The sequence below is a fragment of the Procambarus clarkii genome, chromosome 36 (genome assembly GCF_040958095.1).
Source record: "Procambarus clarkii isolate CNS0578487 chromosome 36, FALCON_Pclarkii_2.0, whole genome shotgun sequence".
NCBI classification, from domain to species: domain Eukaryota; kingdom Metazoa; phylum Arthropoda; class Malacostraca; order Decapoda; family Cambaridae; genus Procambarus; species Procambarus clarkii.
Genome location: NC_091185.1, coordinates 9590761 through 9618116, shown reverse-complemented (window position 1 = coordinate 9618116; position 27356 = coordinate 9590761). Strand labels below are relative to the sequence as shown.

At 49.3% G+C, this 27356-nt stretch overlaps 1 protein-coding gene across 3 annotated transcripts in view; it reads left to right on the top strand.

Moving 5' to 3' along the window:
- Positions 1-27356, top strand: part of LOC123756099 (centrosomal protein of 164 kDa) — a 481504-nt gene that overhangs the window by 385483 nt on the left and 68665 nt on the right. For 2 of the 3 annotated variants that reach the window (XR_011230545.1, XM_069336539.1), the window contains exon 16: positions 15670-15816. The exons of the other annotated variant lie outside the window; for it this stretch is intronic. Coding sequence is in view for 1 of the 2 variants with exons in the window: in XM_069336539.1 (XP_069192640.1) it covers positions 15670-15816 (147 nt within the window). In the remaining variant the exon portion in view is untranslated. The remainder of the gene's footprint in view (positions 1-15669; positions 15817-27356) is intronic. 3 annotated transcript variants of the gene reach the window in all.

The window sequence follows — 27356 nt, the reverse complement described above, 5'->3', positions numbered from 1 at the left end:
ACGTCGGTCACAGCCCTCTGTTCTGGTGGTCATTTTCTTATGCCGGTTTCCCAGCGTGGCCACCAGGGCAGTGTTGCGGTTTGTTTACATGCGCCTGGGTGTGCGAGCGAGCTTCTGGGGTGAGTTTTCACCCCTTTTCTGTTGGGAGCCCCTACGGCTCCCTGGAGCTTATCAGGCTAATGAATGTTATATTAGACCGGGACATTAGCTAAGGAGTTCAGACCTACTAGGGACCAGCGCCAGAACCTGGCCCCTTCAGAGAGGTTTCAGGGAGCAATGGCCCTGGAAAACCCCTTGTGGTTGGAGTTTTCCTTATCTGCCATCGACCGGGGTTAGGCACCCAGAAAGGTAGGCATAACAAAACAAACCCCACATGGTAAAAACTAAAACAAAAACCGAACATAGAGGTAGAAACTCCCTACAATCACAAGGAAACAAGCAAACAAGCAAACATCACACTTTACCGCCGCGCCGATCGTCCGTGCAGCCCTCCCCGCCACGGACCTACCGCGCCGGCTGCCAAGCTTCAGTTCGTTCGCTAATGTCAACCGGGATTGACGCTTCTCTGGCCTCAGTTTCCTAGGCCAGGCAAACACCTAGGCGGTGTTTGCCTTGTGTGACGTTCACTGCCGTGTGTTGTGTTGTGCGGTGGCCAGGAGTACTTCATCAGTGCCGGGGCTGCATGTGCTTAGTGGCTGACTTCCCTAAGCGCCCTGTGAGTACTGCCCTTGCGTAACAGGGTTATCTTCCCTGGGGCGTTCGGGAACCATTCCCATAGAGGTTGTTGCTGCTCGGCATTTGCCTCGCCCTTGGGGCCAGCTGGGGCTTGGGGCCCTTGTTTGGCCCTGGGTAGGGATTGGTATTGTGCTGGTTAGGGCGTCAAGGTGTTGCACAGCCTGCCACCTAAGCGGCGGCCGGTTTCTGTTGCCTCTGGAGACGGTGTACTTTTGCGGGGTTTTTCTTTTGTTTTTAATTTTTCATGCCTGGTGGGGGTCTGCCTAAGGTGGTTATAGTTCCACTGGTAGTTTATGGCGGCCCTCTGCTAGGCCCCCGTGATTTTACACGTCTCGGGGGGTTTTCAGTGCTATAATCTACCCTCTTGTTATGTTAGGGTTTCTTAACCGGTTAGCAACACCTTGCCCAGGCTTCCCGTAGTTGTTACTCTACGGGCTCTGGAAACCCCTGTCTGGGCTCGGGGTGACCATCGAATGTGTCTTCCGGGTTCCAACCCGTCTTGTACGGGATCGTTGGTTGCTGTTCCCTTGTCTCCGGGTGACAGTCGCCATTTTTACCTCCATTATGCTGCCTGTTGGGTCACTGACACCTTGACCCGGAGTCTTGCGAGTGATTCTCTGCTTGTTCTCCAGTACTCTCCTGATGTTCTTACTGTTCAGAGTACAGGCGGCATCTGTGTTGCAAGCTTGGTTAGGTTGCTGCAACATGCTAGGTTGGTTTCCCACTCGAATGCCCTGTGGCCGCCCCGTTTTGGTTAGTTGCTGTTCGCCCCTTTCCCTCCATGTTCCCGGCTCCGGACCGTCTGCGGGTTGCGGGGTCAGGGCAGGGTTTAGTTGCGGCAGGGACTCGGGCGGTTTTCGGGGGCTGCCCCGTTCGGGTTGGGGACGGAGGTTTGAGCCTGTGCCTCCTGCCAAGGCTTCTGGGTCTTACCAGCGGCTCTTTCTTGTTGCCTTTCCTATGGACTCTTGCTTTTCTTTAAGGGCGGAGGGCTTGGAGGACGGCTCTGCCCCGGGGCCTCTGTTGTTGGTTCCCGGGGCTGTGAGGGATGCCTGCTAGCAGTTCTGGGGCGGTTTTGCCCCTGCCGGGGTTTTTCTGCTGTTAGGCGACGTTTTTCGCTCATCCAGTCTGCTACCTTCCCACATTTGCTGGCGTGTTTTTGTGTATTTAGCGTCAGTCACAGCCCCTGCTGGCGGCCATTTTCGTCTGCCGGTTTCACAGCGTGGCCACCAGGGCGGCGTTGCGGTTTGTTTACATGCGTCTGGGTGTGCGAGCGAGCGTCTCGGGTGAGTTTTCAATTTTTTTCAGGGTTTTTGTTCTCCTGTTGTCGTTTCTTTGTTTTTCTGGTGTTTTCTTGCCGTTGCCTGTTCCTCTGGGAACGTTTGGGTGTTGCTTTTACAACGGGTTTTTCCAATTTTTCTGTTTTGGGTCAGAGCCTTTGGGTTTAGGCTCAGTGCCCCTGGCTGGTATGCTTGCTCCCACACCTTGTCCCTCGGTTTTCAGTCTGTTGGGACCGTTTTCCCAGGGGGTTTTGCTGGGGGCTGTGCTTTGCCTTTCAGTGGTGTTCTCTGCCGGCAAATGTGGTGGTTTGGGCTCCCCCTGGTTCGATTCTGGGTTCCTTTGGGTTCCTTGGTTTCGTTCTGGAGGTTTCTTCCTCTTGGGGCCCCCTTTTGTGGGTTCAGAAGACTTTGTTTCCTCGTGTGACCCGGTTCTGCCTTCTACAGTTCCGGGGTCTTCCTGGCTTGCAGACTGATCTTTTTGGGTCTTGGCACATGTTGTGGTTGTGCTGGGACTTTGTGGTTTTGCTGTCGATGTGGGCCTTTTGATGCAGTTTTGTGCCTTCTTTGCCTGGCCGGCGTGGTGCTCTCTGCCCACTAGTCGGCGACTTGTACTTTTACAATATATGTCCTCACCTAGTTGTGCTTGCGGGGGTTGAGCTCTGGCTCTTTGGTCCCGCCTCTCAACCGTCTATCAACAGGTAATTACCTAAGTGTAATTACCTAAGTGTAGTTACAGGATGAGAGCTACGCTCGTGGTGTCCCGTCTTCCCAGCACTCTTTGTCATATAACGCTTTGAAACTACTGACGGTCTTGGCCTCCACCACCTTCTCACTTAACTTGTTCCAACCGTCTACCACTCTATTTGCGAATGTGAATTTTCTTATATTTCTTCGGCATCTGTGTTTAGCTAGTTTAAATCTATGACCTCTTGTTCTTGAAGTGCCAGGTCTCAGGAAATCCTCCCTGTCGATTTTATCAATCCCTGTTACTATTTTGTATGTAGTGATCATATCACCTCTTTTTCTTCTGTCTTCTAGTTTTGGCATGTTCAATGCTTCCAACCTCTCCTCGTAGCTCTTGCCCTTCAGTTCTGGGAGCCACTTCGTAGCATGTCTTTGCACCTTTTCCAGTTTGTTGATGTGCTTCTTAAGATATGGGCACCACACAACTGCTGCATATTCTAGCTTTGGCCTAACAAAAGTCATGAACAATTTCTTTAGTATATCGCCATCCATGTATTTAAATGCAATTCTGAAGTTAGAAAGCATCGCATAGGCTCCTTGCACAATATTCTTTATGTGGTCCTCAGGTGATAGTTTTCTATCTAGAACCACCCCTAGATCTCTTTCTTTATCAGAATTCTTTAAAGATTTCTCACATAATATATAGGTTGTATGGGGTCTATGTTCTCCTATTCCACATTCCATAACATGACATTTATTAACATTAAATTCCATTTGCCAGGTGGTGCTCCATATACTTATTTTGTCCAGGTCTTCTTGAAGAGCATGACAATCATCTAAATTTCTTATCCTTCCTATGATCTTAGCATCATCAGCAAACATGTTCATATAATTCTGTATACCAACTTGTATAGGTTCCTGTGCCTATTGGGCTCTATTATGTCTACATGTGACATTGTATGGGGGTCAGCCTCATTACTTGTGTGTGGAGTCACCAGATTCCTTCCTAGTGCTTTCCCGTTACCATTCTGACACACAAAAAGAAAAAAAAAATTCTATCTCTGTGGCTCTTTTGGGTAATCAGTTTCCACCTGTGTCCTCTAGTGCGTGTGCCCCTTGTGTTACATAGCCTGTCCTTATCAACCCTGTCGATTCCCTTGGGTATCTTGAATGTGGTGATCAGGTCTCCCCTTACTCTTCGTCTTCCAGCGAAGTGTGGTTTAATTCCCGTAGTCTCTCCTCATGACTTAGGTAGTGTACTTTTTCATCGGAAGGGGTTCTGTTCCCTTCTCTGTTGACTGGGCGCTGGGGGAGCAGCTTGCTCTGTTGCCTCTCGCATGGTCCCGCTGTTGGTGGGCGCTTTGGGTTGTCTTCCGGCCTCTGCTGGCGTCGGAGGACGGCTTCTCCCCCTTGGGGGGGGGGGGTTCTTCCCCTTCGCTTCGTCATTTCCTCTTCATGGGTGCGTGGGGCGTGGTCGATCCGCCCCATCCTTCTGGGGTTCCCGTCTGCTCTTTGCAGTCATGAGCTTTTCCCATCTGCAGTTCTTCTGGACTTCTTCAGTCTGCGCCCTGGATCCTATGCCCTCCTCGGAGGACTGTTGTCTCCTGTTCGGATTCTGTTGGGTCCGGGTGCCTGGATGGTGGCCCTGGACCTCCAGGTCACTTCTTGGCACGTTCCTCTCCAGTTTTTCTGGGACTAGCACGGTTGGTGGTGGGGCTTCAGGTTTGCTGTTTTTATTGCCTTCCCTATTTTGTTATGGGCACTTCGTATATTTTTTGCATCTTTACCGGATCTTGGTGCCCTGTCTGAGTCTGAGATTCGGTGTCTGGCCTACCTCGACGACTGGCTGGTGAGGGCTCCCAGTCAGTCCGCTTGTCTGCTCGCCAGGGGATGGTTCTTTCCAGATCGCCGGGTTTGGCTTCCTGGTGATGTGGAGGTTTTTCCATCTGTTACCGTCCTGGGTTCGGACCTGGGCCTTGTTTAAGGCTCTTGGGCCCCGCATTGTCTTCCCTCCAGAAGTGTTACTATGGCTGTGGTCCCGCCTTCGGCTGTTCAGGAGGGGGTCCCGGGTTGCTCAGCGGTTGCTTGAGCGGTTGTGCGGGAGTCTGCACTTCGGCGTGCTTGTCTGCCCGCGGAGTCGGGTTTGGCTGCGGCGTCTGTTGGTTCCTGCGTAGACTCCCCTTCCACCTCTTGCATTCATTAGGTTCCTCCGGAGATCTTGTGTTGGTGCTGCGTCACCAGCTTCCTCTTTGGGGTTTTCGGGGTTCCGTGCCTTGGCACCTCCCCGAGCCTTCGCTCGGTGTGTTCACGGACAGGTCGTCTCTCGGCTGGGGCTTTGTGACCAGTGTTCACCAGGTCGACCGAGGTTGATGGAGTCTGTCTGTCCGTCGGGCTCACAGCACGGTTCGGGTGTTCATGGCTGTTTGGTTTGCGCTTCGGAGGGTTTGGGTCAATAGGTACTCTACCATTCAGCTCTGTTCGGACTGTTCTCTGGTGGTTCTTGCCGGAACCACACGGGTTTGGCTAACCGTGAGGTTCGTGTCCGGGGTGTGTCCTGCATCCTGGCGGACAGCTGTCTCGGTTCATTCCTCTTCGTGGGTTGGCCAGTCGTCGCCGATTTGTTTTGTTGGCTCTGTCGGGCGTATGGACTCCTGGCCATGGACGTCTTCGGGTCAGCGTGGTCTAGGCGTCGCCCATTTTGTGGCGCCCTTTCCCACCTGCGAGGATTTCACGGTGGATGCTTTCGGCAGGACTGGTCGAGGTGGGGGGTACCTGTTCCTCTTCTCCCGGTCCAGGTGTTGCTTCGGATTCTGGCTCGGTTGCAGCCCATTCCCACGAGAACAGTCCTTAAGGTTCCATGGTGTGCCCGGCCCGGCCTTCTTTTCAGACGCTGCTTGATAGGTGTCCGTAACCGGGGTGTTTTTCCTGAGGCTCCGCCTCTTTCAGCGGGCCGAATCGGTGCTGTCCGTGACTGGTTCGGCCTTCTCCTTATCTCTTCGCGTCTGGTATTTTGACGCTGGTATCACCATTTCTATTGTGTTCAGGTGGCTTTGTTGACGGTGTCCCACCTGCGAGCTTCGTCTTGGCGACAGTATGACGTTTCATACGTTTTCTCGTGTTTTGTCTCCCCTCCGGCCTGCTCATGCGTCGCCTGAGCCATCCTGGTCCTTGTTCCGGGTGCCTTCTTATCTTCCCCTCAGTTTGTGGTAGCCCCTTCGGTTCAGTTTCCTGTTCTTTGGTACTGGTGGTAGCTTTATAGGTGTGCAGCCTTTCTCTGTCCTGGCGACGGTCGAGACGGCTGCTTTCCGGAGGGGTTCTTGGGGTATTGGTACTTGATTGGTTTGGCCGGGGGGTGCGTCCTATGTTGTCCGGTTGTGCTTTTTGCTGTTCCCGGCGTACCGTGTCTGGGGATGCGCTGTGGTTGATCCGGTTCCTTCGTTCCCTGTTTTCAGGGCTCGGGTCTCCCAGGTCATCCGCAGTGTTTTCATTCTTCCAGCCTGCGGTCTGTCTTTGCACCCGTGCTGTTCAGACATTTGCAGCTTTTGCTGCTGTGTTGGTGACGTCTCGGGCTCATTTCGGGCGCAGGTATTTGTGGGTCGCACAGGTTCTTGGCCGCCCATCCTTATGCGCGTCTGCTCTTGGGCGTTCTTGTTGCCTTGGGTCACAGGTTTGCGACCGGTTGTCTTGACTTTGCGTTGCAGAGTTTGTGGCGGCCGCCTCCCGGGTTAGCCCTTTCTTTTCCTTCTCTTTGGGTATGAAGCTCCAGGGAGCCGTAGGGGCTCCCCACAGAAAACCAGCGTTGAATGTAATGAAACGCCATTTTCTGTGTGAGCCCCGGAGGCTCCCTGGCAACTCTCCCTCCCACCGGTCGGCGGGTTTTTCGCGTTGGTTGAAGCTTAGCTTCCGAACTGGAGCTTGGCAGCCGGCGCGGTAGGTCCGGGGCTCCCCCCTCCTCCTCCCCGGGCGGGGAGGGCTGCGCGGACGATCGGCGCGGCAGTAAAGTGTGATGTTTGCTTGTTTGCTTGTTTCCTTGTGATTGTAGGGAGTTTCTACCTCTATGTTCGGTTTTTGTTTTAGTTTTTAACCATGTGGGGTTTGTTTTGTTATGCCTACCTTTCTGGGTACCTAACCCCGGTCGATGGCAGATAAGGAAAACCCCAACCACAAGGGGTTTTTCCAGGGCCATTGCTCCCTGAAACCTCTCTGAAGGGGCCAGGCTCTGGCGCTGGTCCCTGGTAGGTCTGAACTCCTTAGCTAATGTCCCGGTCTAATATAACATACATTAGCCCGATAAGCTCCAGGGAGCCTCCGGGGCTCACCCAGAAAATGGCGTTTCATTACATTCAACGCTGGTTTTTTCAGGGGTTTTATTCTCCTGTTTTTGTCTCTTTGCTTTTCTGGTGTTTTCTGCCCGTTTCCTGTTCCTCTGGGAACGTTTGAGTGTTGATTTTACACTGGGTTTTCCATTTTGTCTGTTTTGGGTCTGGGCTCTTGGGTTGGGCTCAGTGTCCCTGGCTGATATGCTTGCTCCCACACCTTGTCCCTCGGTTTTCGGTCTGTTTTGACAGTTTCACTGGGGGTTCTGTCTGGGGGCTGTGCTTTGCCTTTCTGTGGTGTATCTCCGCCGGCAAATATGGTGGTTTGGACTCTTCCCTGGTTCGATTCCGGGTTCCTTTGGGTTCTTTGGTTTCGTTCCGAAGGTTTCTTCCTCTTGGGCCCCCTTGGTGGGTTCAGGGGGCTTTGTTTCCTCGTGTGTGTGACCCGGTTCTGCCTTCTGGAGTTCGGGGGTCTTCCTGGCTTGCAGATGATCTTTTTGGGTCTTGGCACGTGTTGTGGTCGTGCTGGGACTTTGAGGTTTTGTTGAGGTGGGCCTTTTGATGCAGTTTTGTGAATTCTTTGCCTGCCCGGCGGCTTGTAATTTTCTTTTCAAGTGCGTGTGTGTGTGTACGCATGTACATGTGTACACTGTGTGTGTGCATATGTGTATGTGCATACACACGTGTGTGTCACATACCTTGTGTGTATGTGTATATGTATGTGTATGTGTATATACATGATATGTATATATGTGTATGTGTACTTTTTCTTTCGGAAGTGGCTCTGTTCCCTTCTCTGTTGATGGGGTGCCGGGGGAGCAGCTTGCTCTGTTGACTCTCGCATGGTCCTGCAGTTAGTGGGTGCTTTTGGTTGTTTTCCGGCCTCTGGTGGTGGCAGTGGACAGCTTCTCCCTCTTTGGGGGTGGGCTTCTTCCCCTTCGCTTCGTCATGTCATCTTAGTGGGTGCGTTGGATGTGGTTGATCCGTCCCATCCTTTTGGGGTTTTTGACGTGGGTATCACCATCACTATGGTGATCAGGTGGCTTTGTTGACAGTGTCCCACCTGCGAGCTTCGTCTTGGTGACAGTATGACGTTCCTGGTGTTTCTATGCACTTTTTCTTGCTCTTCGTAGGTTTTCTTCTTTTTCGCATCGGATTATCTTGTCCTTTTTTTGGTTTTCAGGACTACAGTTATTGATGTTTCTTACTGTCACCTCATTTTGTGCAGTGCTGGCGGAGCCGCTCCGGCTTGCGTTCGGGGTGGACATAACATCTGCCCTGTTTCGTACGCTTTCTCGTGTTTTGTTTCACCTCCGACTTGCTCATGTGTCGCCTGAGCCATCCTGATCCTTGATCAGGGTGCCATCTTATCTTCTCCTCAGTTTGTGGTAGCCCCTTCGATTCAGGTTTATGCTCTTTGGTACTGGTGGTAGGTTTATACGTTTGCAGCCTTTCTCCGTCCTGGCGACGGTCGAGACGGCTGCTTTCCAGAGGGGTTCTTGGGTTATTGATGCTTGATTGGTTGGGCCGGGGGTGCGTCCTGTGTTGTCCGGTTGCGCTTTTTGCCGTTACTTGCACACCGTGTCTGGGGATGCGCTTTGGGTTGATCCGGTTCCCCTTATTCCCTGTTTTAGGGCTCGGGTCTCTCAGGTCGTCCGCAGAGTTTTTCAGTCTTCCAGCCTGCGGTCTGTCCTTGCGCCAGTGCTGTTCGGACGTTTGCAGCTTTTGCTGCTGTGTTGGTGACGTTTAGGGCTCATTTTGGGCGCAGGGATTTGAGGGTCGCAGAGGTTCTTGGCCGCCAATTCTTTATGTAATTACCTAAGTGTAATTACCTAAGTGTAGTTACAGGATGAGAGCTACGCTCGTGGTGTCCCGTCTTCCCAGCACTCTTTGTCATATAACGCTTTGAAACTACTGACGGTCTTGGCCTCCACCACCTTCTCACTTAACTTGTTCCAACCGTCTACCACTCTATTTGCGAAGGTGAATTTTCTTATATTTCTTCGGCATCTGTGTTTAGCTAGTTTAAATCTATGACCTCTTGTTCTTGAAATTCCAGGTCTCGGGAAGTCTTCCCTGTCGATTTTATCAATTCCTGTTACTATTTTGTATGTAGTGATCATATCACCTCTTTTTCTTCTGTCTTCTAGTTTTGGCATATTTAATGCTTCTAACCTCTCCTCGTAGCTCTTGCCCTTCAGTTCTGGGAGCCACTTAGTAGCATGTCTTTGCACCTTTTCCAGTTTGTTGATGTGCTTCTTAAGATATGGGCACCACACAACAGCTGCATATTCTAGCTTTGGCCTAACAAAAGTCATGAACAATTTCTTTAGTATATCGCCACCCATGTATTTAAATGCAATTCTGAAGTTAGAAAGCATAGCATAGGCTCCTTGCACAATATTCTTTATGTGGTCCTCAGGTGATAGTTTTCTATCTAGAACCACTCCTAGATCTCTTTCTTTATCAGAATTCTTTAAAGATTTCTCACATAATATATAGGTTGTGTGGGGTCTATGTTCTCCTATTCCACATTCCATAACATGACATTTATTAACATTAAATTCCATTTGCCAAGTGGTGCTCCATATACTTATTTTGTCCAGGTCTTCTTGAAGGGCATGACAGTCATCTAAATTTCTTATCCTTCCTATTATCTTAGCATCATCAGCGAACATGTTCATATAATTCTGTATACCAACTGGTAGATCATTTATGTACACAATAAACATCACTGGTGCAAGAACTGAACCCTGTGGTACTCCACTTGTGACATTTCTCCATTCCGATACATTGCCTCTGATTACTGCCCTCATTTTTCTATCAGTCAGAAAATTTTTCATCCATGATAGAAGCTTACCTGTCACCCCTCCAATATTTTCCAGTTTCCAGAACAACCTCTTATGTGGAACTCTGTCAAAAGCCTTTTTTAGGTCCAGATAGATGCAGTCAACCCAACCATCTCTTTCCTGTAATATCTCTGTGGCTCGATCATAGAAACTGAGTAAATTCGATACACAGGATCTTCCAGATCGAAAACCATACTGTCTGTCTGATATTATATCATTTCTCTCTAGGTGTTCTACCCATTTAGTTTTGATTAGTTTTTCCAATACTTTCACTATTACACTTGTCAATGATACAGGTCTATAATTGAGGGGGTCTTCCCTGCTGCCACTTTTGTAGATTGGAACTATGTTAGCCTGTTTCCACCCGTCTGCTACGATTCCTGTATACAGGGATGCCTGAAAGATCAGGTGAAGTGGAGTGCTGAGCTCAGATGCACATTCTCTCAGAACCCATGGTGAAACGCCATCTGGGCCAGCTGCTTTGTTCTTACCGAGCTCCTTGAGCATTTTTTCCACTTCGTCTCTAGACACCTTTATGTGTTCTATGTTGTTCTCTGGAATTCTTATTGTATCTGGTTCCCTAAAGATTTAATTTTGTACAAACACACTTTGGAACTTTTCGTTTAGTGTTTCACACATTTCCTTTTCATCTTCCGTGAATCTATTTCCCATTTTCAACCTCTGAATATTATCCTTTACCTGCAATTTGTTGTTTATGAATTTATAGAATAGACCTGGTTCTGTTTTACATTTGTCCGCAATCCCTTTTTCAAAATTTCTTTCTGCCTCTCTCCTCACTGCCGTGTAGTTGTTTCTTGCATCTTTGTATCGCTGGTATGTTTGGGGGTTCGGCCTCTTCCTGTATTGATTCCATTTTTGTGTCTTTCGGTCTCTAGCCCTCTCGCAATTTCTATTGAACCAATCCTGTTTCCTAGTTCTGCATCTCTGTTTTGGTATAAATTTTTTTGTGCCTTTATCATATATTTCACAAAACTTGCCATACATCTCATTCACTTCCTTGCCTAGCATCAAGTCTGTCCAATTATACTCACTAAAAAAATTTCTAAGGTCACCATAATGTCCTCTCCTGAAGTCTGGTTTTTCAACTGCTTCAACCTCCTTATTTTCTTCCAGCTTATAAGTGCGTCTGCTCCTGTGCGTTTTTGTTGCCTTGGGTTGCAACCTGTTGTCTCGGCTTCGCATTGGGGAGTTTGTGGCGGCCGCCTCCTGGGTTAGCCCTTTCTTTTCCTTCTCCTTGGGTATATAGCTCCAGGGAGCCATAGGGGCTCCCCACAGAAAACCAACGTTGAATGCAATGAAACGCCATTTTCTGGGTGAGCCCCGGACGCTCCCTGGCAACCCTCCCTCCCTCTGGTCGGCAGTTTTTTCGCGTTGGTTGAAGCTTAGCTTCCGAACTGAAGCTTGGCAGCCGGCGCAGTAGGTCTGGGGCTCTCCCCTCCCCATCTCGGGGCGGGGAGGGCTGCGCGGAAAATCGGCACGGCAGTAAAGTATGATGTTTGCTTGTTTTCTTGTTTCCTTGAGATTGTAGGGAGTTTCTACCTCTGTTCGTTTTTTTGTTTTAGTTTTTTACAATGTGGGGTTTGTTTTGTTATGCCTACCTTTCTGGGTGCCTAACCCCGGTCGATGGCAGATAAGGAAAACCCCAACCACAAGGGGGTTTTCCAGGGCCATTGCTCCCTGAAACCTCTGAAGGGGCCAGGTTCTGGCGCTGGTCCCTGGTAGGTCTGAACTCCTTAGCTAATTTCCCGGTCTAATATAACATACATTAGCCTGATAAGCTCCAGGGAGCCTCCGGGGCTCACCTAGAAAATGGTGTTTCATTACATTCAAAGTTGGTTTTTTGTTCTTCTCTGTGGGTAGTTAGTATCAAGGAGCAGAAGGGGCTGTTTCCAGAAAACCAGCATTCAATGTAATGAAACACCAATTATTGGGTGAGCCCTGGAGGCTCCCTGGCACACTTCTTTCCCCAGGTCATTGGCTTAGTTTTATCTTTATAGAACTGGGAAGGTAGGCCCCGGCAGACCTGGGCGGTCTCCCTCCTTCCCACAAGCAAGAGGGGGAAGTGGTGGCAAATTAGTGAGGGGCTAGTTTCCCAAAATTTTGGTTGTTTGTTTCAATTGAAGGGGAATTCTTTTTGGTAATTTTAGGGCTGCGATGTCATTTTAACAATGCGGTAGTCTGTTTTAATTTGCCTATCTTTCTGGGTGCCTTCCTTTGGATGGTGGCTATGATGATAAACTTTAAAGTGTTCATAGGCCATCGCTCCCTGCGCCACTCTGAGGAGGCCAGGTTCTGGCTCGTAGTTTCCAGTAGATCAATAGAACACAGCACTGATGGCACCTAGTAGAATGGCACTTAATCAGTGTGATAGCTTCAGGGAGCCTCGCCCAGAAATTGTCATGTCATTACATTCAACTCTGATTTTTTTTTAGCATTTTAGCTTTCTGGTGTGTCTTCTGTTCTGTTGTGTTTCCAAAGGCTTGACAATGCTATGTTGTTGTACCAAGGAGCTAAAGGTGAATTCTCTCGCATATATGTGATGAGCTGGAATTACAACTGTATACAGAATCAGAGTTTTGCTGTGAACACTTTCATGACATAAAGTACATAAAGGCATACATAAAGGCAAACCAACAAAATCAATAGAGAGAGGGGGAGTGAAGAATAAGGAGAGGGGGAACAAGTTCCTGAAGATTGCATACACCAACATAGATGGAGTGAGATCGAAGATACTGGAGTTAAGTGATGTAATACAGCTGCAGACACCAGACATTGTTGCACTCACGGAGACAAAACTTGAAGATGTAATTTTAAATGAGGTCATATTCCCAAGGGGCTACTCAATTTGGAGACGGGACAGAAAAATTAGGAAAGGCGGTGGCGTTGCTGTGCTGGTAAAAGAACACCTAAAGGTGAATGAAATAATGACTGCCAATCCACAAGAAGTTGACATAATAGCACTAGAGATCTGCCATGAGGATGATAAACTAATGATAATAAATGCATATAGTTCATCGCCAAGCAGCACATGGTCAAAGGAGGAGCTAGATAGTAAACGTGAAGGTCTTATAACAATAATGAGAGAGATTATAGCGAGAGCGGATAACGATAGATCACGACTGTTGATAGTCGGTGACTTCAACTTGAAATCCATAGACTGGGAAGCATATGAAGCTAAAACAGAAGATTTTTGGACCTGTAAATTTGTAGACCTCATCCTGGAAACATTCTTGTATCAACATGTTAAACAAGCTACGAGGATGAGGGAAGGGGACGTTCCCTCCATGCTAGATTTGATATTTAACAAGGAGGAAGAGATATTTGACATTCAGTACCTTCCTCCCTTGGGTAAAAGTGACCATGTCTTTTTGGGAATAAAGTATGCAATGCGTTATAAGCTGGAAGAAAATAAGGAGGTTGAAGCAGTTGAAAAACCAGACTTCAGGAGAGGACATTATGGTGACCTTAGAAATTTTTTTAGTGAGTATAATTGGACAGACTTGATGCTAGGCAAGGAAGTGAATGAGATGTATGTCAAGTTTTGTGAAATATATGATAAAGCACAAAAAAATTTATACCAAAACAGAGATGCAGAACTAGGAAACAGGATTGGTTCAATAGAAATTGCGAGAGGGCTAGAGACCAAAAGACACAAAAATGGAATCAATACAGGAAGAGGGCGAACCCCCAAACATACCAGCGATACAAAGATGCGAGAAACAACTACACGGCAGTGAGGAGAGAGGCAGAAAGAAATTTTGAAAAAGGGATTGCAGACAAATGTAAAACAGAACCAGGTCTATTCTGTAAATTCATAAACAACAAATTGCAGGTAAAGGATAATATTCAGAGGTTGAAAATGGGAAATAGATTCGCGGAAGATGAAAAGGAAATGTGTGAAACACTAAACGAAAAGTTCCTAAGTGTGTTTGTACAAAATTAAATCTTTAGGGAACCAGATACAATAAGAATTCCAGAGAACAACATAGAGCACATAGAGGTGTCTAGAGACGAAGTGGAAAAAATGCTCAAGGAGCTCGGTAAGAACAAAGCAGCTGGCCCAGATGGCGTTTCACCATGGGTTCTGAGAGAATGTGCATCTGAGCTCAGCATTCCACTTCACCTGATCTTTCAGGCATCCCTGTGTACAGGAATCGTAGCAGACGTGTGGAAACAGGCTAACATAGTTCCAATCTACAAAAGTGGCAGCAGGGAAGACCCCTTCAATTATAGACCTGTATCATTGACAAGTGTAATAGTGAAAGTATTGGAAAAACTAATCAAAACTAAATGGGTAGAACACCTAGAGAGAAATGATATAATATCAGACAGACAGTATGGTTTTCGATCTGGAAGATCCTGTGTATCGAATTTACTCAGTTTCTATGATCGCGCCACAGAGATATTACAGGAAAGAGATGGTTGGGTTGACTGCATCTATCTGGACCTAAAAAAGGCTTTCGACTGAGTTCCACATAAGAGGTTGTTCTGGAAACTGGAAAATATTGGAGGGGTGACAGGTAAGCTTCTATCATGGATGAAAAATTTTCTGATAGAAAAATGAGGGCAGTAATCAGAGGCAATGTATCGGAATGGAGAAATGTCACAAGTGGAGTACCACAGGGTTCAGTTCTTGCACCAGTGATGTTTATTGTGTACATAAATGATCTACCAGTTGGTATACAGAATTATATGAACATGTTTGCTGATGATGCTAAGATAATAGGAAGGATAAGAAATTTAGATGATTGTCATGCCCTTCAAGAAGACCTGGACAAAATAAGTAGATGGAGCACCACTTGGCAAATGGAATTTAATGTTAATAAATGTCATGTTATGGAATGTGGAATAGGAGAACATAGACCCCACACAACCTATATATTATGTGAGAAATCTTTAAAGAATTCTGATAAAGAAAGAGATCTAGGGGTGGTTCTAGATAGAAAACTATCACCTGAGGACCACATAAAGAATATTGTGCAAGGAGCCTATGCTATGCTTTCTAACTTCAGAATTGCATTTAAATACATGGATGGCGATATACTAAAGAAATTGTTCATGACTTTTGTTAGGCCAAAGCTAGAATATGCAGCTGTTGTGTGATGTCCATATCTTAAGAAGCACATCAACAAACTGGAAAAGGTGCAAAGACATGCTACTAAGTGGCTCCCAGAACTGAAGGGTAAGAGCTACGAGGAGAGGTTAGAAGCATTAAACATGCCAAAACTAGAAGACAGAAGAAAAAGAGGTGATATGATCACTACATACAAAATAGTAACAGGAATTGATAAAATCGACAGGGAAGATTTCCTGAGACCTGGCACTTCAAGAACAAGAGGTCATAGATTTAAACTAGCTAAACACAGATGCCGAAGAAATATAAGAAAATTCACCTTCGCAAATAGAGTGGTAGACGGTTGGAACAAGTTAAGTGAGAAGGTGGTGGAGGCCAAGACCGTCAGTAGTTTCAAAGCGTTATATGACAAAGAGTGCTGGGAAGACGGGACACCACGAGCGTAGCTCTCATCTTGTAACTACACTTAGGTAATTACTTAGTTGATGAAGCTAGATCAAATTAGAATTTGGAATTAGAATTAGATAATTCAGTCGTTACCGGGGTGTTTGATATGAAGAGCTCCTAATTTTGGATATTAGATAAATAATTGAAGAAAATTTAATGTTTTAAGTACTTGACCTTTTCAGTATCAGTATGTTCTGTTTTTGTTGGTTGATAAATAAAGGAAATGTATAAACATTCAACATTAATGGTATCAAATTTATAAACAGCCAAGATCAGTTCTGCAAACAAGTCATCTCGTGGTATCCAGTATTGTAACCTCTCTTCCCAAGAAAAGGTTCTTCCATTAAGAGCTACAGCAAGCTTAGAACATGGCTTGAACAATATAACTAATCCACTAAACACCTTTTCTTCTGGTAAGCATATTTTACTTTTGTTCTGGGGGGAGCCCCTACGGCTCCCGGAGCTTACCAGGCTGATATGCTAATGTCAGACTTTGGCATCAGTCATGTGTACGGAGTTCTTATGGGTCTACCAGGGACCACGAACCAGAACCTGGGCCCCCTCTAGAGAGGCAAGGGAAGCAATGGCCTATAGAAACCCCCGTGTGGTTGGAAGCATTCTATGTCTGCCATCGACTGGGTTAGGCACCCAGAAAGGTAGGCGTCCCAAAACAAACCCCTATTTTGGTGAAAATTGCTACCAAAAACCGAACGAGTGGATAGAATTTCCCAAACAAAACGAGCAAACTAGTATGACGTCACCTGTCATCGCGCCGCTGTCTGCACAGATCCCCCATCCCCGGGAGGGGGAAGGGGTAGCCCCAGACCCACCACGCCGGCGATCCACACCCCAGTTCTTCGGCTGATGCTAATGGCACCAGTAGTGTGCTCCGGCTCCAGTGGTTGTTTCAGCACTGTACCTAGAGTGTGGTGTCTGTCTTCTAGGTGGTGCGTGAGCCGGGAGTGAGTCTCCTGTACTCGGGCTGCATGTGCCTAGGGTTCCCTTCCCTAGGTGCCCTGTAAGTACTGCCCTTGGGGCTTGGGGTTACCTTCCACAAGTTCCTTGGGTCCTGCTTCTGCTAGGCCGTTTGCTGCCTTGTTCACCTTAGGGTAAGGGGCAGTTTGCACTAGCGGGGCGCAGCTTGTTTTCACTAATCATAGTGGCCAGCTCTGTTCCGCCTGGGTACGCTGTACTCTTGCGGGGTTTTCTTTTTCTTTTTGTTTGTCTACCTGGTGGGGGGCTCTGCCTTTGGTTCTTTCCCCCTTTGTGCCGAGTTCTCTTCCTTCTTCCGGTGGTTTTCCCTGCTAGGTCCCCGTGAGTGTACACAATGCAGGGGTTCAGCTCTTAGAACGTTGTTTGGTAGCCATGGGCGCCGGTTAGCAGTACCCTGCCTGGGATTACCTGAGCGCGAGTCCTCTTATAGTAAACGCTCAGGACCCTGGGAAACTCCTAGGGGGAGCATGGTCCCGATAGATGTGGCCCCGGAGTCCCCCCCCCCTCGCTTTGTGCGAGTTTGAGGGTTGCTCTGTCCCCTTGTCTCGGGGTGACTCTCACGGTTTTGCCTCCGTCTGCAGCCTGTGGGGTCGGTGACACCTTCGGCCCAGGGTCCTGCAAGTTTTGTTGCTTGTTTGTGATTTGGTTACCCAGTCTTATGCTGACTATGTGGGTGCAGGCTGCACAGGCATTGCACGTTGGGTTTCAGTGGCAACGCGCTAGTTGTTTGCTCCCCGGAAGCCCTGAGGCTGCCCCGTTTTCGTTGGTGGTCTTATCGGGTCCCCCCCCCCTTCCTCCCTACATCCGGGTCTTTACCGTCTGTGGGTACGGGGTCGGGGTGGGGCTTCTATGGTTTTGAGGCTCGGTTGGTCTCGGGGACGTTCCCTTCCACGGTAGCGACTGGGGCATTTGAGCCTGTTTCCTCCAGCCATGTTTTAAGAGTGTGCCAGTGGGCTCCCTTCCTTAGTGCTTTTCACGGCTGCCCGGGTTTTTTCTTGAGGCTGGGGCTTTGGGGGAACAGCTCGGCCCTGGGGCCTGCCGGGGTGGGTTCCCGGGGCTGACGTGGGGCTGATGTGTGGGGCCTCGGGCCCCGTTGGTCCCTGCCGGGGGTTTTCTACCCCTCTGGGCGGGGCTTGTGGTTTTGTGGAGTGGGGTTTTTCCTTCCCCCCCCCCTCTCCACATGAGTACTTGGGCGTTGGCCCCTCCCCGGGCTCAGTTCCGTGGCCATTATGCCCGTTGCTTCCGTCCTGTCGATGAGTGCTTTTCTACGTTCTTCGCCCCTTTTTCCCGGGACGGGACTTCTCCGTCGTGTCCCCCTCTTCTTGGGGTTCTGCATGACTTTTGGTCTCGGGTGCGACTGGGTTTTTTCTGTGCCTTCGTCATTTGTGTTTGCTTGTATGTGTTCTCGAAAGTTCGGGACAGTTTTGCTCCTTCCTGTTTTACTTATACGTCTGTCGTTGTTCGGTGGGGATTCCCTCTGGTCCTTTCTAGGGCTTGTGGGGCCTATTCCGGGCAGCTTCTGGGTTTTTGGCCTTCTCGTTTATTTTTTCATATCTCTTCTCTCCGCTTTGTGTCTCGGCACTGCTCGTTTTCCTTCCATTCTGGTCCGGGATGCCGTATTGGGTTACTTGTCGCCGGTTGGGCTCTTTGTCGCCATGTTGGGCTACTGGTAGCCCGCTTGGGTTCCGATTCGGTTTGTTGTTTTCCTTACATGGGCCGGCTAAGTTGGCTTCTGTTTCCATGAGTTGGCCTGTTTCTTCAACGGATCGCTCGGGATATGACCCGTTGAGCTACTTTTCTGCTCTGTTGTTGGACGGAGTGGGATGGACCTTTGTAGCCCACCCTGCTGGGCTACTTTTCTTTCGTGTCCTGCTCATGTGCCGTGGGAGTTTGTTTTGGTTCAGGGCGGTGTGCACACGTGCTGGTGTTCTGCGTCCATTTTCTCTCGGGGGCTTCGCCTCTCTCTCTTATCATTCTCCACTCCGTGCCCCGTTGCTCTTGGGAGTATTCTGGAGTTCCGCTATGGGGACGTCACATGGTTTTTCCCTGCGTTTTTGGGTGGGGGGGAGCCTCCTTCGCCACTCCCCTCTTCTTCTCCGGCATGAGCGGCTCTGGCCTGCCTTCCACGGGCGGTGCTCCCGGTTTTCTTGGCTACGGGTGCACAATACCCTGGCCGCCGCCGTTCTCATAAGCTTGCGTCCTGGCCCTTCAGCGCCTATGTTCTGCAGGTGAGTTGGTGCGGTCTGGCGTCTCCTTCGTCCTGACGCTGTTTTGTTTTTGGAAGTAGGAAGGGGTGTAAATACGTACTTGAGAACGTAGAACATGCAAACCGAGGTGCCTGCTGCTGGGCTATTTGCCCATACGTGGCAGCTCTTGTTCTCACCACCCGCTTCCTTCCTCGGATCACAGGTGACTGCAGGAGGCCTCTAGGCCCAGTCAGCGGCTCCTGACTGTACTCAGCCTGCCCCTCTCCTATGCTGGTCCAACCATGCTTGAGTGGGGGGCCCCGCCTTCACCTTGTTCCACGGTGCAATGGTTGAGGTGCCTGTTTGATGGTACGTTTTCCTGTGTCAAGGGTGTTATGTGCTTACCTCATTGTGCTTGCCTAATTGTGCTTGCAGGGTTGGGCTCTGGCTCTTTGGTTCCGCCTCTCACCTGTCATTTGCCTGACGTGCGGATTCTGAGCCTCCTTGGCTCTCTCTCGTCTCTACACTTGGAACTGTGTATGGGGTCAGCCCAGGTATGGGCTGGCTAATGTGCCTCGTCGCTGCCTAATGTGTCCCATCTGTTACCTGTGACACTGCACACGTTTCTTCTAACGTCCCTGTGGCTCGGTTGGGTACTCGGTTTCCACCTGTGTCCCCTTGTTTGTGTGCCACCCGTGTTACAGTTTATCTTTATCTAACCTGTCACTTTCTCTGGAAGTGTGATGACGTTTTGCTGCAGTTTTGATACTGCGGCTACGTGTGGGGGTATGGTTGTGGTGTTTTCTTCGGCCCTTCCGTGCTCCTTCTGGCGCCTTCCTTGTTTGGGGTTTTTGTTCCCTTGATTTTTCTGGTGCCCTCCTTCCTTGCCGGTCTTGCTGTGCCAAGCCTGGCTTTTCCATGTTCCTTTGATTCTCTGTCCTAGCCTAGTTGTGCTGGCTGGGGATGAGCTTTGGCTCTTCGTCTCGCCCCTCGCCTATCATTCGCTTTCTGTTCAAGTTCCGGAGCCTACTGGGCTCTTATCTGCACTGGACTCTGGGTGTGGGGTTGGCCTCCGCCACTTCCCTTCCTCATGCATTCCTCTCATCTTCCTACTTCACTCTTGTCCCTGGCCGCTGGTGCTGGGGCGTTTCTGCTAGTCTTTTTATCATTTCCTCCTTCACACTGTTGTGTGTTTTGTTTGTGCCTTTTGGCCTTCCTGTTACCGGCTTTAGTTTCCTGTTTTCCTGGCTTGCCCGGCCTGTTCGTTTTTTCAGGGTCTCTGGTGTTTCACTTCGGACCCGTGGTTTCTGATCCCCTGGCGAGCTTGCTCGCGTTGGGAGTTTTCTGTTCGGCAGATATTCCGTCTCCTTCTTGCTGGCATGGGCTTCTGGCTCTGCTTCCTTGGTGGTTGCACCCAAGATCTTCCTGCGGCTCCGTCTCTTCCTAGGCTCGGCTGACCCTTGGCAGGGCTAATTACGTTCTGCCTCGGGGATCTCGCATCCGTTGGTGGTCAGGTGACTTCGTTGTTGGTGTCCCGCCTGTGTGCTTCTTGGCAGCAGTATGGGGTGTTTTGGCGGTCCTTCCTTTTCCTTCTGTCCCTTCTTCGGTAGCTGTGTTTGTTGGTGTCGGCTTGGCTTTTCTGCTGGGGGTTGGGGGCCATTGACTTGCCACATACTGTCGCCTCGTTTTATGCGGCGATGGCGGAGCTGCTTCGGCTTGCTTTCGGACTTTCATCTGCACCGTTCGTAAGCTGTCTCGTGCTTGTTTCACCTCCGGCCTGTTTTTGCACCGCTTGAGCCGTCCTGGTCATTGGACAGAGTGCTCTCTTTTCTTTCTTCTCCTCGTTTTCTTGTGGCCCTTTCGGTTCCGGTTTGTTTTTTGATGGCTCTTTTCCGGTTGGCATTGGCCTCTGGGGGTTGGGTAGGTGAGCTTCATGCTCTCCTCCTGCGCAGGGGTTTTCTGCTCCTTTGGTTGGGGTGATCGGTTTGGTCGTCTGCTGTTTTCTCCTTCTTTTCTGGCGAAGAATGTGACTTCTGCTTTCCGGAGGGGTCCCTAGGTTGTTAATGCTTGGTTGGTTGAGCCGAGGGTGCATTTTGTTTTTGTCTGGTTGCGGCTCTCCGCCGTTATTGGCACGCCATTGCTTCTGGGTCCATGGATGCGCTTTGGGTTGCTCTGGTTCCCTTCTTCCCTGTTAGAGGGTGCGGATCTCCCAGGTTGTCCGCGGGGTTCTTCAGGCTCTCCGTCTATCTCCGTGCCCATGACGTCCGCAAGTTCGCGGCTCTTGCCGCCGTCTTTGGTACTGTGTCCTGGGAGGACGTTCGGGAACGGGGAATTTGGCAGTCGAACAGAGTCCTTGGCTGTTTGTTACCTTGTACACGTTCCTGGGCCCAGTCGGGCCTGTGTCAATTTGGGTCGGCGGATGCGGCCTGTTGTCTCGACTTTGGGTTGAGTAGTATGCGGCGACCATCTCCCGGGTCAGTCCCTATTCTTTTCCTCTGTAGGTAGTTAGCTCCGGGAAGCTGTAGGGGCTCCCCCCAGAAAACCAGCGTTGAATGTAATGAAACGCCATTTTCTCGATGAGTCCCGGAGGCTCCCCGGATTCCCTCCCTTCCTCCGGTTGGCGGTTTTCGCTTGTTTTGACATCCAGCCTCAGAACTGGGGTGTGGATCGCTGGTATGGTGGGTCTGGGGCTACCCCTTCCCCCTCCTGGGAAAGGGGGAGCTGCGCAGACAGCGGCGCGATGACCGGTGATGTCATCTGTTGATGCCTCTGGTCTATGGCATCTGGTGATGCCTCTGTTGCTATGCCCTGGGGCAGGCTGTGGGGGATGCCTGCTAGCAGTTCTGGGGCGGTTTTCACCTGCCTGGGTTTTCTGCTTCTGGGCGGAGTTTTTCACCTATCCAGTCTCCTTGCTTCGCACTTTTGCTGGCGTGTTTTCGTATCTTTTGCGTCGGTCACAGCCCTCTGTTCTGGTGGCCATTCTCTTCTGCCAGTTTCCCGGCGTGGCCACCAGGGTGGCGTTGCAGTTTGTTTACATGCGCCTGGGTGTGCGAGCAAGCGTCTTGGGTGAGTTTTTTCACCTTTTTTCAGGGTTTTATTCTCCTGTTGTCATTTCTCTGCTTTTCTGTTTTTTTCTGCCCATTTTCTGCTCCTCTGGGAACATTTGAGTGTTGATTTTACACCGGGTTTTCCGTTTTGTCTGTTTTGGGTCTGGGCCCTAGGGTTTGGACTCAGTGTCCCTTGGTTTTCGGTCTGTTTTGACCGTTTCCCTGGGGGCTGTGCTATGCCTTTCTGTGGTGTATCTCCGCCGGCAAATGTGGTGGTTTGGGCTTCCTCTGGTTCGGTTCCAAGTTCCTTTGGATTCTTTGGTTTCGTTCCGGAGGTTTCTTCCTCTTGGGGCCCCCTTTGTGGGTTCAGGGGGGTTTGTTTCCTCGTGTGTGACCCAGTTCTGGGTTTCCGGGGGCTTCCTGGCTTGCAGACTGATCTTTTTGGGTCTTGGCACGTGTTGTGGTCATGCTGGGACTTTGGGGTTTTGTTGTCGAGGTAGGCCTTTTGATGCAGTTTTGTGCCTTCTTCGCCTGGCTGGCATGGTGCTCTCTGCCCACTGGTCGGCTGCTTGTAATTTTCTTTTCACGTGTGTGTGTAATTACCTAAGTGTAATTACCTAAGTGTAGTTACAGGATGAGAGCTACGCTCGTGGTGTCCCGTCTTCCCAGCACTCTTTGTCATATAACGCTTTGAAACTACTGACGGTCTTGGCCTCCACCACCTTCTCACTTAACTTGTTCCAACCGTCTACCACTCTATTTGCGAAGGTGAATTTTCTTATATTTCTTCGGCATCTGTGTTTAGCTAGTTTAAATCTATGACCTCTTGTTCTTGAAATTCCAGGTCTCAGGAAGTCTTCCCTGTCGATTTTATCAATTCCTGTTACTATTTTGTATGTAGTGATCATATCACCTCTTTTTCTTCTGTCTTCTAGTTTTGGCATATTTAATGCTTCTAACCTCTCCTCGTAGCTCTTGCCCTTCAGTTCTGGGAGCCACTTAGTAGCATGTCTTTGCACCTTTTCCAGTTTGTTGATGTGCTTCTTAAGATATGGGCACCATACAACCGCTGCATATTCCAGCTTTGGCCTAATAAAAGTCGTGAACAATTTCTTTAGTATTTCTCCGTCCATGTATTTAAAAGCAATTCTGAGGTTAGAAAGTGTAGCATAGGCTCCTCACACAATGTTCTTAGTGTGGTCCTCAGGTGACAGTTTTCTATCTAGAACCACCCCTAGATCCCTTTCTTTGTCAGAATTCTTTAAAGATTTCTCATGTAATTTTTAGGTTGTGTGTGGTCTATGTTCTCCAGTTCCACATTCCATAACATGGCATTTATTCACATTAAATTCCATTTGCCAAGTGTTGCTCCATATACTTATTTTGTCCAGGTCTTCTTGAAGGGCATGACAATCATCTAGGTTTCTTATCTTCCCTATTATCTTAGCATCATCAGCAAACATGTTCATGTAATTCTGTATTCCCACTGGTAGATCGTTTATGTAGACAATGAACATTACCAGTGCAAGAACCCTGCGGTACTCCACTCGTGACAGTCATCCAATCCGATACCTTGCCTCTGATTACGGCCCTCATTTTTCTGTCAGTTAGGCAATTTTTCATCCATGTTAGTAGCTTACCTGTCACCCCTCCAATATGTTCCAGTTTCCAGAACAACCTCTTATGGGGAACTCTGTCGAAAGCCTTTTCTGTGGGGAGCCCCTACGGCTCCCTGGAGCTTATCGGGCTAATGTATGTTATGTTAGACCGGGATATTAGCTAAGGAGTTCAGACCTACCAGGGACCAGCACCAGAACCTGGCCCCTTCAGAGAGGTTTCAGGGAGCAATGGCCCTGGAAAACCCCATATGGTTGGTGGTTTTCCTTATCTGCCATCGACCGGGGTTAGGCACCCAGAAAGGTAGGCGTAACAAAACAAACCCCACATGGTAAGAAACTACAACAAAAACCGAACAGAGAGGTAGAAAACTCCCTACAATCCCAAGGAAACAAGCAAACAAGCAAACATCACACTTTACTGCCGCGCCGATCGTCCGCGCAGCCCTCCCCACCCCGGGAGGGGGAGGGGGGTGCCCCGGACCTACCGCGCCGGCTGCCAAGCTCCAGTTCGTTCGCTAATATCAACCGGGATTGACGCTTCTCTGGCCTCAGTTTCCTAGGCGGTGTTTGCCTTGTGTGGCGTTCACTGCCGTGTGTTGTGGTGTGCGGTGGCCAGGAGTACTTCATCAGTGCCGGGGCTGCATGTGCTTAGTGGCTGACTTCCCTAAGCGCCCTGTGAGTACTGCCCTTGCGTAACAGGGTTATCTTCCCTGGGGCGTTCGGGAACCATTCCCGTAGAGGTTCTTGCTGCTCGGCATTTGCCTCGCCCTTGGGGCCAGCTGGGGCTTGGGGCCCTTGTTTGGCCCTGGGTAGGGATTGGTATTGTGCTGGTTAGGGCGTCAAGGTGTTGCGCAGCCTGCCACCTAAGCGGCGGCCGGTTTCTGTTGCCTCTGGAGACGGTGTACTTTTGCGGGGTTTTTCTTTTGTTTTTCATTTTTCTTGCCTGGTGGGGGTCTGCCTAAGGTGGTTATAGTTCCACTGGTAGTGTTTGGCGGCCCTCTGCTAGGCCCCCGTGCTTGTACACGTCTCAGGGGTTTTCAGTGCTATAATCTACCCTCTTGTTATGTTTGGGTTTCTTAACCAGTTAGCAACACCTTGCCCGGGCTTCCCGTAGTTGTTACCCTACGGGCCCTGGAAACCCCTGTCTGGGCTTGGGGGACCATTGAATGTGTCTTCCGGGTTCCAACCCGTCTTGTACGGGATCGTTGGTTGCTGTTCCCTTGTCTCCGGGTGACAGTCGCCATTTTTACCTCCGTCGTGCTGCCTGTTGGGTCACTGACACCTTGACCCGGAGTCTTGCGAGTGATTCTCTGCTTGTTCTCCAGTACTCTCCTGATGTTATTACTGTTCAGAGTACAGGCGGCATCCATGTTGCAAGCTAGGTTAGGTTGCTGCAACATGCTAGGTTGGTTTCCCACTCGAATGCCCTGTGGCCGCCCCGTTTGGTTAGGTGCTGCTCGCCCCTTTCTCTCCATGTTCCCAGCTCCGGACTGTCTGCGGGTTTCGGGGTCGGGGCGGGGTTTAGTTGCGGCAGAGACTCGGGCGGTTTTCGGGGGCTGCCCCGTTCGGGTTGGGGACGGAGGTTTGAGCCTGTGCCTCCTGCCAAGGCTTCTGGGTCTTACCAGCGGCCCTTTCTTGTTGCCTTTCCCATGGGCTCTTGCTTTTCTTTAAGGGCGGAGGGCTTGGAGGACGGCTCTGCCCCGGGGCTTCTGTTGTTGGTTCCCGGGGCTGTGGGGGTTGCCTGCTAGCAGTTCTGGGGCGGTTTTGCCCCTTCAGGGGGTTTTCTGCTGTTGGGCGGCGTTTTTCGCCCTTCCAGTCTGCTAGCTTCCCACATTTGCTGGCGTGTTTTTGTGTATTAAGCGTCAGTCACAGCCCCTGCTGGCGGCCATTTTCGTCTGCCGGTTTCGCGGCGTGGCCACCAGGGCGGCGTTGCGGTTTGTTTACATGCGTCTGGGTGTGCGAGCGAGCGTCTCTGGTGAGTTTTAAAAAAATTTTCAGGGTTTTTGTTCTCCTGTTGTCGTTTCTTTGTTTTTCTGGTGTTTTCTTGCCGTTGCCTGTTCCTCTGGGAACGTTTGGGTGTTGATTTTGGGTCTGAGCCTATGGGTTTAGGCTCAGTGCCCCTGGCTGGTATGCTTGCTCCCACACCTTGCCCCTCGGTTTTCGGTCTGTTGGGACCGTTTTCCCAGGGCGTTCTGCTGGGGTCTGTGCTTTACCTTTCAGTGGTGTTCTCCGCCGGCAAATGTGGTGGTTTGGGCTCCCCCTGGTTCGATTCTGGGTTCCTTTGGGTTCCTTGGTTTCGTTCTGGAGGTTTCTTCCTCTTGGGCCCCCTTTTGTGGGTTCAGGGGACTTTGTTTCCTCGTGTGACCCGGTTCTGCCTTTTGGGGTTCCGGGGTCTTCCTGGCTTGCAGACTGAGCTTTTTGGGTCTTGGCACATGTTGTGGTTGTGCTGGGACTTTGTGGTTTTGCTGTCGAGGTGGGCCTTTTGATGCAGTTTTGTGCCTTCTTTGCCTGGCCGGCGTAGTGCTCTCTGCCACTAGTCGGCGGCTTGTGCTTTTACAATATATGTCCTCACCTAGTTGTGCTTGTGGGGGTTGAGCTCTGGCTCCTTGGTCCTGCCTCTCAACCGTCCATCAACAGGTAATTACCTAAGTGTAATTACCTAAGTGTAGTTACAGGATGAGAGCTACGCTCGTGGTGTCCCGTCTTCCCAGCACTCTTTGTCATATAACGCTTTGAAACTACTGACGGTCTTGGCCTCCACCACCTTCTCACTTAACTTGTTCCAACCGTCTACCACTCTATTTGCGAAGGTGAATTTTCTTATATTTCTTCGGCATCTGTGTTTAGCTAGTTTAAATCTATGACCTCTTGTTCTTGAAGTTCCAGGTCTCAGGAAGTCTTCCCTGTCGATTTTGTCAATTCCTGATACTATTTTGTATGTAGTGATCATATCACCTCTTTTTCTTCTGTCTTCTAGTTTTGGCATATTTAATGCTTCTAACCTCTCCTCGTAGCTCTTGCCCTTCAGTTCTGGGAGCCACTTAGTAGCATGTCTTTGCACCTTTTCCAGTTTGTTGATGTGCTTCTTAAGATATGGGCACCACACAACAGCTGCATATTCTAGCTTTGGCCTAACAAAAGTCATGAACAATTTCTTTAGTATATCGCCATCCATGTATTTAAATGCAATTCTGAAGTTAGAAAGCATAGCATAGGCTCCTTGCACAATATTCTTTATGTGGTCCTCAGGTGATAGTTTTCTATCTAGAACCACTCCTAGATCTCTTTCTTTATCAGAATTCTTTAAAGATTTCTCACATAATATATAGGTTGTGTGGGGTCTATGTTCTCCTATTCCACATTCCATAACATGACATTTATTAACATTAAATTCCATTTGCCAAGTGGTGCTCCATATACTTATTTTGTCCAGGTCTTTTTGAAGGGCATGACAGTCATCTAAATTTCTTATCCTTCCTATTATCTTAGCATCATCAGCAAACATGTTCATATAATTCTGTATACCAACTGGTAGATCATTTATGTACACAATAAACATCACTGGTGCAAGAACTGAACCCTGTGGTACTCCACTTGTGACATTTCTCCATTCTGATACATTGCCTCTGATTACTGCCCTCATTTTTCTATCAGTCAGAAAATTTTTCATCCATGATAGAAGCTTACCTGTCACCCCTCCAATATTTTCCAGTTTCCAGAACAACCTCTTATGTGGAACTCTGTCGAAAGCCTTTTTTAGGTCCAGATAGATGCAGTCAACCCAACCATCTCTTTCCTGTAATATCTCTGTGGCTCGATCATAGAAACTGAGTAAATTCGATACACAGGATCTTCCAGATCGAAAACCATACTGTCTGTCTGATATTATATCATTTCTCTCTAGGTGTTCTACCCATTTAGTTTTGATTAGTTTTTCCAATACTTTCACTATTACACTTGTCAATGATACAGGTCTATAATTGAGGGGGTCTTCCCTGCTGCCACTTTTGTAGATTGGAACTATGTTAGCCTGTTTCCACCCGTCTGCTACGATTCCTGTACACAGGGATGCCTGAAAGATCAGGTGAAGTGGAATGCTGAGCTCAGA